This window comes from Vanacampus margaritifer, chromosome 8 (genome assembly GCF_051991255.1).
Source record: "Vanacampus margaritifer isolate UIUO_Vmar chromosome 8, RoL_Vmar_1.0, whole genome shotgun sequence".
Taxonomy (NCBI): Eukaryota; Metazoa; Chordata; class Actinopteri; order Syngnathiformes; family Syngnathidae; genus Vanacampus; species Vanacampus margaritifer.
Window position 1 is genome coordinate 19,457,307 of NC_135439.1, and position 12,195 is coordinate 19,469,501.

General features: G+C 41.1%; 2 protein-coding genes across 3 annotated transcripts in view; one reads left to right on the plus strand and one right to left on the minus strand.

Annotated features, from left to right (window-relative positions):
• The window catches only part of slc25a26 (solute carrier family 25 member 26), a 51,631-nt gene extending 48,025 nt beyond the window's left edge, over positions 1 to 3,606 (plus strand). For both annotated transcript variants that reach the window (XM_077574385.1, XM_077574386.1), the window contains one exon: positions 1,552 to 3,606. In XM_077574385.1, the coding sequence (XP_077430511.1) occupies positions 1,552 to 1,651 (100 nt within the window). In that variant the 3' untranslated portion in view covers positions 1,652 to 3,606. The remainder of the gene's footprint in view (positions 1 to 1,551) is intronic.
• A 1,453-nt stretch (positions 3,607 to 5,059) lies between these two features.
• The window catches only part of lrig1 (leucine-rich repeats and immunoglobulin-like domains 1), a 42,233-nt gene continuing 35,097 nt past the window's right edge, over positions 5,060 to 12,195 (minus strand). Inside the window, exons 15-18 of the mRNA XM_077573898.1 lie at positions 10,138 to 10,575; positions 9,901 to 10,035; positions 7,262 to 7,504; positions 5,060 to 7,011 (exon numbers count right to left, since the gene is read on the minus strand). Coding sequence (XP_077430024.1) covers positions 6,809 to 7,011; positions 7,262 to 7,504; positions 9,901 to 10,035; positions 10,138 to 10,575 — 1,019 coding nt within the window. The 3' untranslated portion in view covers positions 5,060 to 6,808. The remainder of the gene's footprint in view (positions 7,012 to 7,261; positions 7,505 to 9,900; positions 10,036 to 10,137; positions 10,576 to 12,195) is intronic.

Below are 12,195 nucleotides of genomic sequence, written 5' to 3' on the forward strand. Positions count from 1 at the left end.
GGGGCATCTTTTGTTGAATTACAGGTATAAATCTTTAATAAAAAATATATATACAGTATACACATGTCCTCCTGTAACCATCATTAACTCATTCAACCCCAAAAATGTATAAATGCGTTTTTAAATAAGTTTTTTTAATACTTTGTCCTTCACTCCCAAAAACATATTTATACGTTTTTTTAATGTGTTTTTAAAAAATTATGCTAGAGCATACAGAAGGCTTTGATAACAGCTGAAGAGGTCGCTTAAAGAATTGTTTTTTATTGAAAATAAAGAAAATAGCCAGCAGGTGGCAGCAGATTATAAGAGATCAACCAGGGCCATGTTGGAAAAAGCTCTTTTTGCTAGTGTTTTCAAAAGGAATGTGAATAATGATGAAACTTTGCTATACTATAATGCTAATTACTGCAAAACGGAAACAGATACAAATATACTTTTTTTCCTGGTGAAAGAAGAAACTCTAATCGGTCTTTTGGTAGGTTGCATGTTTTTATAGCAATAGGACCTTGCAAAATCAGTCAAAATCCAGTAAAACAGCCGGGAGCAAAGGGGCTTGCCTCAGTGAAAATGGCTGGGAGTGAATGAGTTAAGCATATCATTTATACATGTATTTAAGGCAAGTTGTAAAATGTCTGAAGTCCTCTTGTTTATGTTTAACAAATCTAAAACATCATAAATCATGTTGTTTCTGTTAAGTACTGTCTCAAATGTTCTCTAATTTCGATACTGTAAATGTATCAGATTGTGCGCTGAGAAACGTTTCTTGAGAGTGGTAATATGGCAGCCTCGCGGCTTGAAAAGTCTTGGCCTATCGGCTATCCAGTTACATACAGATCAGTGACCTATCCATACGCGTTTTGTACGGACCAATCACAAAGCAGTATTGTGTTTGTGGGCGGGACATGCAGCTGGGATGAAACCAGGAAGCGCCAAAGCTATCTTGGATGAATGGATGCTGCAATTAATTCGGTTCTTGCGGAATTTCTTGCATTTTTAAGATGGTAAAGATGTTCGTTTGATTAGCTTTTTCTATCTTTGCTTACACTATCACGACCCCCCCACACCCAAAAAAAACCTATTATAACCCTGCAACAAGTGATCTGTGCATCCGACAAAACTCAATGCAGTGCAAAAAAGAGTGAGTGAGGAAGCACATGCTCGACACAGCAAGAATAGGAGAATGGAGAGAAGGAGAAATCCCCTAAAAGTTGAAGCCAGCTGGGGTCGGAGGGGGGTTTGGCTGGGGTTGGGGGGGGGGTCAGTAGTGTAAAGACATGTGTGAATCTGCCTCTCACCATCGGAACGGCACAGAAAGACGCAAAGGAGGAGGGGGAGGGTGGTCATGAGTTTGTTGGGGAAGTTGAAGCCTAATCCCTAAAACAGCTGTGGGTAACTGCGATGGGTTTCAGCAATACCACACACACACACACACACACACACACACATTTTTATATTAACACCGTCATTTTACACCCCTAATATATATATATATATATATATATAAAATGTTAATAGTAGTACTGTATAGTCAAACATTGCTTTTGTCCACAGGCTGTTTGCAGGCAGCATACCGAGGATGACCTTCATCAGCATGGGCGGGTTCATTTTCCTGGGAGCGTACGAGAAGGTCCGCCGGACAGTCCTGTCGTAAGCACCACTTGGTGCGTGAGCGTCCCCGTCAGCCAGCCCAATAAGCCGTCAAATTGCGTCACGTCGCAGCCAAGAGCTTCCAAAGAACCGCTGTCAGCAAGAATCGTGTGTTACGCCCAACCAGACGCTTCCTCTACATCATGAATGAGTTTTGTTTTGAGGTTTTTTTTTAACAACAACAAATGTACATGACAATCTTGGCAAATTGTTTTTTGCTCTTTTTAAGAAGCAAATATTTTACTTGGTCTGCTTAATTCATTCACTGCCATTGACGGCTATAGACGTAAATTTTTTTTTTTAACTATTTCTATTAGTTTAATATTTGTTTCCACTTTTGTTCACAAGTGTATGAAAACCTAGATTTTTTACATTTAGAACAGATATAAAAATTTGTGATTAATTGTGAGTTAACTAGTAAAGTCATGCGATTAATTATGAATAAAAAATGTATTCGCCTGACTCCCCGAATTTGTAATAATCTTTAAGTCGCGTATTGTAATTAATCGCATGACTTCAATAGTTAACTCATGATTAATCACACATTTTATATCTGCTCTAAATATACAATATTTTGTCTAGGTTTTCATACTATATAAAAAATGTTAAACTAATAGAAATAGTTCAAATGAATGTTTGACGTCTTTAGCCGTCAATGGCAGTGAATGAGTTAATTTGATTTTCTTCACATTTTTTAATGCATACATAAAGGAACAGTTCACGACGACATCGAAAATGGTCTGAAACATCAAACATTTAGAGAAGATCAAATCAAGTTCCCCTGTAAAAGTTTATTTTCATTTTAGGATCATCGGGTGAGTTCACCTAACAGCCCAGTATGTCCAAACGTTTGGTCATTAGCATGTGCCTGTATTTATTGAGACTTGAGGGTTTTTATGTTTTGCAAAAACACATTTTTAAACCAAATTCTAGTGATGTTAGGTTTGTTTATCTTGTGATGTAATCAAGTTTTACATTTAAACAAATGGATTTAAAAAAAAAACACATCACATTTAGTCTGATTCCAATTTAAACTGGAATTTGTATTCCAGTTATGCTGAATGTATTTACTGTGTGCCAAATATGAATTGTCAGAGCTGTGGTGCAGATTGGCTGCCAAAGTTATATCTAATTATGCACAATTTTAATTTTTTTTTAATTTTTTTTTTGGTTTGACTTGGAATAGAAGAACAAAAATTTAATTCCAGCCACTTTCCTGTAGAAAAGTCTTGGGCCACCACTAGCTTTGTTTTGATTAGTAACAACAACCAATCACAGCTCAGCTTCCGAAAACAAGTGAGCCGTGATTGGACGTTACCTGCACAACTGTGATTTCCAGTCGGCAGCATGTGGCAAAATGGCTGCTCCCTGAGATGGATAAAAACAGGTGGATTTTGATGCTTGATTCATATTCCATAAATGCAATGTTAACCAGAAAACCGTATTTAGACTAGAGCATATCATAAAGAAAATTTTGGGGTTAAGACAGTTCATCAACTTAGGCAATGCTTTCCAACTAGCAAAGGTGTGCCACAGCCAGGTAATTAACCACTTTAACTAAATTGGATTTATTTATTTTTTGCCAGCTTTGTGTTACACAGATTTCACTCTGAGTAAATTGTGTCAAGATCATTACATTACATTTCATTTATACTTTTGATGACGTGAGAGTTTCCTGTAAAATATGGGCCTTGGTCCAATAAGTGATGGGAAACACTGATGATTCTAGCGCTTCCGATAACTACTGACATGTAGCTAAAGTTAGTCAGTCGTAAACATTTTAGTCATTTGGGTGGTGTGTAAATTATGATGCAGTAAGATGCAATGGGTGTGTGAATCATGGTTTATTCTCGCTATTGTAGTCCGTCTTTAATGTATCGTGTTTTATATCTACTTTTCTACTACTACTACATCTGCTTTTATCAATTATAAATAAAGAACGGGTAATACAGAAGTGTATGGTATTTGACTTGTCTGTGTTGTGCTCTCCATTAAACAGTATGTTGAAAACACAATAAATCCAGTTGTGGGGCGCATACGGGAGACAAATGCCACATAAGTGGGTTTGTTTGTCATCATTGCTGCTTGTCACCAGGTTGTTGGACAACAATGGTCGGCCTGTGATTGGTAGAGGCCGGCGGCGGCGGCGCTTCCATCCTCCACTGGCAAACGTCAGTCAGAAATAAGTGTTGACTGAGCCCCAGTCAGCTCCGACTCCACCACTAATATTTTAAACAGCACGCATAAGGGCAAAAATGTCTGCTGTCTTTGGAGCTTCAGGAGACATTCCTGTTGGGAAAATCAGCTACGTATGCATGTGTGCGCTTTGAAGATGAAGGTCTTTGGTTCCACGTCTGCTGTGCACGCTCCATTTGAATTGATGACTCCTCCATAACCAGCAGGACATGTGATCTGTGCGAAACGCCAACTCGGCTGCCGGCCGTGTGACTCAAAACAAAACACACCTTGTCTGTGTCCAAAGGCTTGTCCTCCGAAGGCCGAATTTGTCGGCTGCGTGACGTCACTCCAGCGCGACTCCACGGCACGGACTTAACATGGTCCATTCATGTGTAACCCTGCCTTCACGTGCTATGGGAAAGATGGACCTTACCACTCGGAAACTCCTAATTACGACCAAGTTCTGTACATGTGCGTTTGTTGTTATAGCAAAATAAAAATACACACAGCAGCTGTTGTACTCTTTACTCCTAAAACCGAACAATTACTGCAAATAATGAGTTGTAAAGGACAGGACATTGAATTGTGTATGCTATGTAATGGGGTAGATGCCACGGACTTCCGGGTTTTACACATCAGCGCCGTTTTCCGGCCAGTGGCCACGTTCCAACACTCGCATCCCCACCCCTGTGCCCCCCAACCGCGCGCTCCCGCTCATCGGCGGGAGGACGTCTCGGCTATCTGAAATGCTTCAAACACGGAGACAGACACTACACACTCGCACCCGTCGACGAGAACGTGCAACCGAGGTGCAAAAAGGCGGAAGCTCGAGTACTGGGACCCACACGTCGCAAACCGGAAACGGAAACAAAGTTGATAAGTGAAATCCCGGAAGTCCCGCCTCCTCTGTGGCAAATTGTGTAGATTCTAAAACAACCTGCTAGCGGACATTCAACACCCTTATATTCCTTGCCATTCACAAATCCTGCGGCACTCTCCGCCATGTTGAAACTTGAAACGTTCTCTCAACTCAGAAACTCGGGTATCAAGATTAATTCCGTTGTCCAGTTGAAAATATGACAAGGGGTGTTCACGTGCAATTTTCTACTCGACACGTATCTACCATCATTTTGACGCCACATGCAGCCGACAAATTCGGCCTTGGAAGGACTCAGCCTTGTGAATTTGAACACGGGGATTGAGTGTGTTTAGAAAAACAAGCAGGAATCAGGTCTGTAAAGCCAAATGGGATTTTATTAGACACTTCAATACCATGGCAAACGCATTACCATTTTTTTTTATGCTGACATTCAATGTGTTTTAATAAATTAACAAACTACACCTCTAGTTGTTCGTCCCTTTCACCTGCTATACTGTACTGACTGCAATGGCAACAGGTTATCGCTGCCATTCGTGCAGGGCCGTGCGTGTCCACTCGCCCTGGTCGGCTCATAGTTCAGATAAAGGGTGCAACTTGCATTTGCCTTAAAGCTGCAGTGATGCTGAGATCTTGACTGTTGCTTGTGGATTCACTTTACAGCAGTAACAATACAACAGTGGCCACTTATTTTGGGCTGCGGAGCTGAGCGTCGGTTCGGATGACATCACTTCAGCCTTTGGAGGCGCTGATGACCTAAATTCAAGATACCGAGCTTCTTGTTTGAGAATAAACTGCATTCCTGCTGCCTGCGAAGGGAGCAAACAAGTGCTTTCGTTGGCAGCCCCCCTCCACCGAGCAGACACAGTGACATCATTTCATAGCTTGTCCTTCATACAACATCCACAAATTATGAAAGTAGTAATAATCATTTGGCTGTGACGGGCGGTATCGCTTCAGAGGAAAGAAAACATTCAAGTGCAATCAAGTGTTTTGTTTGCAATAGTGTACCAGTGTCTCAGTAAAAGCTCATATATGCTATTATTATTATTATTACACCTTGTTTTCTTTGACCATGCAATAAGGCACCACAGCTGACTGTTGGTAAAAGCTGGAAAAAGGCAGTTTTTTTTTGTTTGTTTGTCTTTTGAATAAAAAATAAAAATACTATCACTCCTTTGTCATGCACATAAATCCAAATACTCTTGTAAAAGATATATAAGAAAACTCTTATGTACAGTCTGATGTCCCTGCACGTTCACGTACTGTACATGGTTCCCTACATTTACAGTGCCGTCAAAAAGTATTTGCCCTCTTCTCAAATTTGTACTTTTTTGCATAGCATTACAGAAACATACAATCTGGGGCTGCTTAACGACTTCAGGACCTGGATGACTTGCAGCGATTGACGGAACCATGAAGTCTGCATTTTGTCAGAAAATCTGAGGGGAGAATGTTCGGCCATCAGTTCATGACCTTAAGACAGTGCTTCCCAATTATTTTGGGGATTTTTTTTTAATGTATTTTATGAGTACTCATACTGCTATTTGTTTTTTTTTGTTTTTTTTTAAACGTGGTGTCGAACATCCCTAATAAATAGTATGATTTGTCTATAAAATTATTAAAAGTGGAGGAGCTCATCCTGCGCATTCTCTGACAATGAGAACACCACTGCCACCTACTGCAGTGGATGTGCAATTACAAATAGTTTTTTTCCCTTAGTAAATCAAATCCCCATTTAAAAACTGCATTGTATATTTACTTGGTATTGCATTCGATGATCTTAAACATTAAATTGTGGGGAAACTGCCCCCCCAAAAAAAGGTAGACATTTGGGAAGAGTGTAGATATTTTTTCACTGCACTGTATTTGCTTCAAATGCAAGTCACATTTTTTGGAGCTAGAATTCTTACTGGTCACCTCCCCACAGAAGGTTTTTAAACTATGTACAGCACATACGCTCAGATGGGACGCCACCCACACAAGCTCCGCCTTCAAACTCCGGATTCCCCCCTCGAGGCTCGGGAGCGCTTGGCCTCGATATGAGGTAGCAGTTTATTTCCCAGTGCAAAGAAAGACAACTAAAAAATGAAAAGGTCCATGCAGCTACAGCGAGTCCACCACCAGTCGATGGCTCTCCTCGGAGGGGGCGCTCTCGTCTCTTACGGCGTGCCCGTTGGACAGCAGAGTCTGCCTGAGCTCAGGCTCACAGTCCCCGACCAGATGTCCTCGGCTCGCCAGCTTCACCGGAGGATGAAAACAATCCTCAAGTGGCGTGTACGTGGCCGGCGTTCCTCCCGCTCTGCTCACTTGAAGGGAGACCACAAAAAGGAACGCGTCAGCAAAACAAATAAGAGATTTGATTGTGTGCTTGTCCGGTAGTGATCCGCAACCGCTGCTGGAGCGGTTGAGTAGCAAGCAGGACAAGTTGAGGCGAGTAATAAAGAGTTTGGCAGCGCCGATCAATCAACAGTGACTACCCAAGATACAGTATTTGCCTCCACATGCATGTCAAATTCCAGCGGGCTGGATGGAAGAACACGCGTGCTCTTTCTTTACCTTCTCGATCGCACGGATTGGCTTGCAGCACGTCACGCGTGTGGCAAAGTTGTCCAATCCCGTTGCAGACGGGTGCCGTGCCATCTCCCGGGTGGCAGTGCGAGTAAGGCGGAGGAGCCGGGTGCTGCTGATGGTACTCGGTCAGCCCACCCGGGGCAAAGGCGTGCACCTGGTAGTCGGGGTCTTTGGAGTAGTGATCGCTGCTCTCCATGCAGTCCGTGCACATGACGGGACCGTCGAAACCTGCAGGAAATTGGAGAGGGAATCAAATGTCACGCGGAAGATCGTACCACTTTGCAAACTTTGCCGTTTGAGGGCCACATACAGAAAAGCAGAAGGACGCGAGGGCCGCATAATGTTAAGAAGAGAAATTGTGTTTAGTCCTAAAGAATTGTACAAATAATTGATTTGTGCTTTTGCATATCTAGAAAAATGCTACGGCACAAAGCAATTTATTTGTAATAGTGGTATATGCCACCCCCCCTTCTTACTTTGACCACCGCCAAATATTTTTGCTTTCGTTTATTTTATCTTAACTGTGTCAAATGCCATTTTTAGTCAATGTCGCAGGCCACTGACAAATGGATGGCAGGCCACAAATGGCCCCCAGGCCGTAGTTTGGACACCAATGCTTTCTATTGAGAAACAGCCAGAATGGCTGCAAGTTTTATATTGCTAAACTTTATATTTGTGCTTAATGTTCATTATTAGTGTTAAAAATTGACTCCCGCTTCAGTTGAATTATGTCTCTTTACATCATATATTTCAAATGCAAGTCTGTCAAAGATGTTTTCATGTGAGAAATGTTCATCTCTTCATGGCAAAGGAAAAAAATGGAAATCTAGAAATGTGACTTAACATTAAAGGACATCACGCGTAAATCATGTTTTGCCAGGAACTTCACTCTTTAAGTTGCTTATGTAGGCCAAAATCTAAAGTGAAATTAATCCGTTCATGCTCTTTTCCCATTTTTGTACTTAAAAATTCCTCTCTGTTTTAAAGTTAAATATGAAAGGACACAGTATCCTGACTGATATGATCAGCTCAGCAGCAAACTCTGCAAAAACCTGATAATGATCCTGATCGTTTGAATCAGGCGCATTTTAGGAAACACGCATAACATGCTAGACCGGAGTTGGTGAGCCCCATCCTACTCAAGTGGCAGGCAAACGAGCTCATCTCCACCTGAAGCCAAACGGTTTCAGGGTTTTTACTTTGCGGATTCCCCAACCTTGGTCACACAGCAGCAGGCGGCTTGGATTAAAGTGATCGTAACCAGACAAACGTTTGTGCAGTTGAGGCAGCTTTAAATGTCGGCCTAATTTTCCAATATCGGACCATTACAAGTGGCGTCGTCTTCTCCCAATGTCAGGTTGATAAATATGGTGCATCCCTAATATTGAGTAATATTGTCCTAATGGGTGGGAGACCGGTTGTTTGGCATATTTTGTCGCAACCATGTTATTAAAGAGACTTTGTAATTGTTTTTAACAGTGAAAAATCTCCTTTAATCAATCACTGAAAAAAACAACTCCAAAATCAGTGTTGTTGTTTTTTTATTCCTGATCTAAAGTGTGGGTTTGTTGCCCTTTCAGTACTGAGAGAATTGTGATGTGACGATATCGAGGAGGCCAGCTAATGTTTCCACTGACAACATTCTACAAAGTGTGTTTTCTACGGTCAAACTAAACAATACCTTGTTTAGACGACAGAAACGAGGCATGCAAAGACTGAGGCACTGCAATAAACGTTCCCATTCAAAAATAACTGCACACCTTTTTACATAAATTTGATTCAATTAAAGGTGTGTAATATGAAATACATGTAATATGTACAATGGAAAATATGAATATAAAAATAAATTAATATAAAATGTTAAGGTGTCAAAATTAGGGCGTTCATTTTGAGATCATTTAAAGTTCCTTTAACGCCGCTAATTTTTAATGACCGCCTCTTACTTGGAAAGCCGGTCCTGGGGGAATTCCAGTCACAACGCAGCAGACATGTCCATGTCGACGTTTAGCCGTAATAAATTGAATAATAATGCATATATTTGTGGAGACTGCAGAGTCAAGTTGTATTTTACAATTTAAACAATGTGCAGAATTTCACAAGTTACTTCATGCTAAAGATTAGATAGCTCTTAATATGAAAAGAAAAATGCACCGATCTGTCACCAATATCTTACAAATGCAATTATGCCATCTAGTGGCAGAAAATGACCTCAACACAAATCAATATCACACTCAATTTTTACAGTATTGTACATTTTTGTAATTTTAACTCAATTTTATGAATTATTAGAAAACCACTGTATCAATATGACTAAAAGATGCTGCCATATTTCTATTAATTTCCCACTTTTATGTTAACATTAGTATGAAAACAGAAAAAAAATATGTTATTGTACATTTAGAACAAATTTGCGATTAATTGTGAGTTAATGATGGAAGTAATGCGATTAATTACGATTAAAAAAAAATAATTACCTGACCTCCCTAATAAAATGTAATAGCAGTGAATTGCTTCACTCATTTAATGCCACTCACAGCTATATTAGTCAAAAATCCATTTCATGGCTTATTAATGGTAAGTACTGCACACCACAATGTCAGATGGCGGTCTGACGAGTCATCTACCTGTCGAGTCGACGATGTGTCCGTTGGGCTGAGGTCCACTGGCGGCCTCTACGCGGATGCACACATCCTGGCGCTCTGACAAAGTTCCCTGAGAGGAGAGGTAGCTCGGCACGTCGGGCGGAACAATCGTCTCATCTGGTGGAAAACGAGTCACGAGCATCACAGCGGGGTCTCAACAAAGACACGGCTGGGGGTCGAACCACATTCATGTCGTTTGAAACGTTGACGCCAACTCACCCGTGTTGGTGACACTGCAATCCTCGCTCTTTTTCCTGGTCTGGTAGATGATGCACACCCACACCAGAGAGGTGACGACGATACTCGTCACCACGGCGATGACGACGATCCCCACGGTGACCGTGCTCAGGCCGGCGGCGGCGGCGGCGCAGGGGCCGCGGCGCTGCGTGACCAGCAGCTGGCTGTGGGCGCGCTCCGTGCCCAGCGTGTTGGACATGACGCAGGTGTAGCGGCCGGCGTCCTCCAGCGTGGCGGCGCCGATGACCAGCAGCTGGTTGCCGGGGGTGAAGTGATGGCGCTCGGACGGCCGCAGCGGCTGGTCGTCGTGCAGCCACGTGATGCGGGGCGGGGGGCTGCCCAGCGCTTTGCACTGCAGGGCCACCGTGTCGCCCACGACCACGTTGCGATCCTCAAGGTCCTGCGCCAGGTGGGGGGTCTCTGCAAGGCAAGATGGAAGGAATATCGTGCAAATGCTTAACTTGTTCACCAACACATTTTGCAAACTGTCTAGTAGTCACATTTTGACAGATGAAATCTGTGTATCAATCCATTTTTGGGGGAAAAAAGTCTATGGGACTGAGTTTGACTTTAATATTTACTGTAAAGTCCACTAATCCCAAATTGTAAGTTTGGGGGTAACATACAGGTAAACATGGGGCTTAATGAGAAAGTGATTTGTAGCGCATTTCATACTTTACATACGGCTGTTCGATTATGAAGAAAATATTAATCACGATTAATTTGATAATAATTAAAATCACGATTAGAACAATCATTTGTTTTTTGGTACAGAAAGAAGAAAATGTTTAAACATGTAAAAAATATTAAGACACATACATTTCTTTGAAACACTATAATTATGCAAGTTCCTTTTGGTCCAAACAAGATTTATTAAATAAGTCATTTCAAAATAAAAAAGGTGCAAATATATACATTTAAACAACTCAAAATTTTTTGTTTACAATTATGTCAATTTTGTATTTCGATTACAGCCCGACTTTACATAACTCAACCAAACGTTTCTGTTTGCAGGCCGCATGCAGAAAAATGGAAGAATTAGAGACACTTTTAAAATTCTTCAACTCTGATTAATTAAATACGCAATTTGAAGCCCTGTCCCCAACTTGACCACTGCAATGAACAGCAGTCGAAGCACATCTCCATATTCAGACCAAAAATCAACAAACAAACAAAAAAAAAGCATAATAAAGTAAGCTGAGTATTTTTGAAACATATTGGAAATATTTTGAAACATTTATTTCACAATGTGATATTGTCATAAATCAGTCAGAAAGTGGGAGAAACTATTTTCTTCTAAAACTTGAATATTTTTTATCCACTACATTGTTTTGAAGAGTAATTGTGTTTAATATTTTATTTGCATCTTTGCATATTTAGAAAACCTCAAACCAAATTATTGCCTTGTAAGGTATGTCAATCTATTTATTTATTTTTTGGACATGTCGGGGGCCGCTGAAAAAAGGGACGGCGGGTCGCAAATGGCCCCGAGCTCCTGCTGAAATTAAAAGTACAACATTTAAAAGCTGTTACAAACAGAGTTAAAGGGATTTTAACGGAAAGTTTAAAAAAATAAAAATAAAAAATTGCTACAATTACTAAAAACAGGAACAAGATTTTTGATAGCATGACTACAAATACTGTGAGATTCATAGGTATGCGAAAAGAGCATAGGTTAAACCTGGTTTTAATAGCATTTAGACTTTTTTTTAATTCATTTATATTATTCTCTCTGATAATAAAGCAAATCAGATATTTATATACCATATTATACACAAGTACAGAGGAGGAACAAAAGGGCTGTTTAAGGTTGATTGTTGGGAGGGAGGCTTATTTTACACAGGTGCGTGTTACGCACAGGATTTTACAGTGTCAGGCCTATGGCCTCGGGCCCCCGAGTGTGTGCGTGTGTACTTCTGAGTCCCTCCAGGTGTGGAGTCTCTCGGCCGGCAGGTGTTTTCCATCTCAATCAACAGCCCTACTTAAGCCAGCCTCAGACTCCAGCACGCCGCCAGATTGTCACTGCTTCTCTACCAGTTT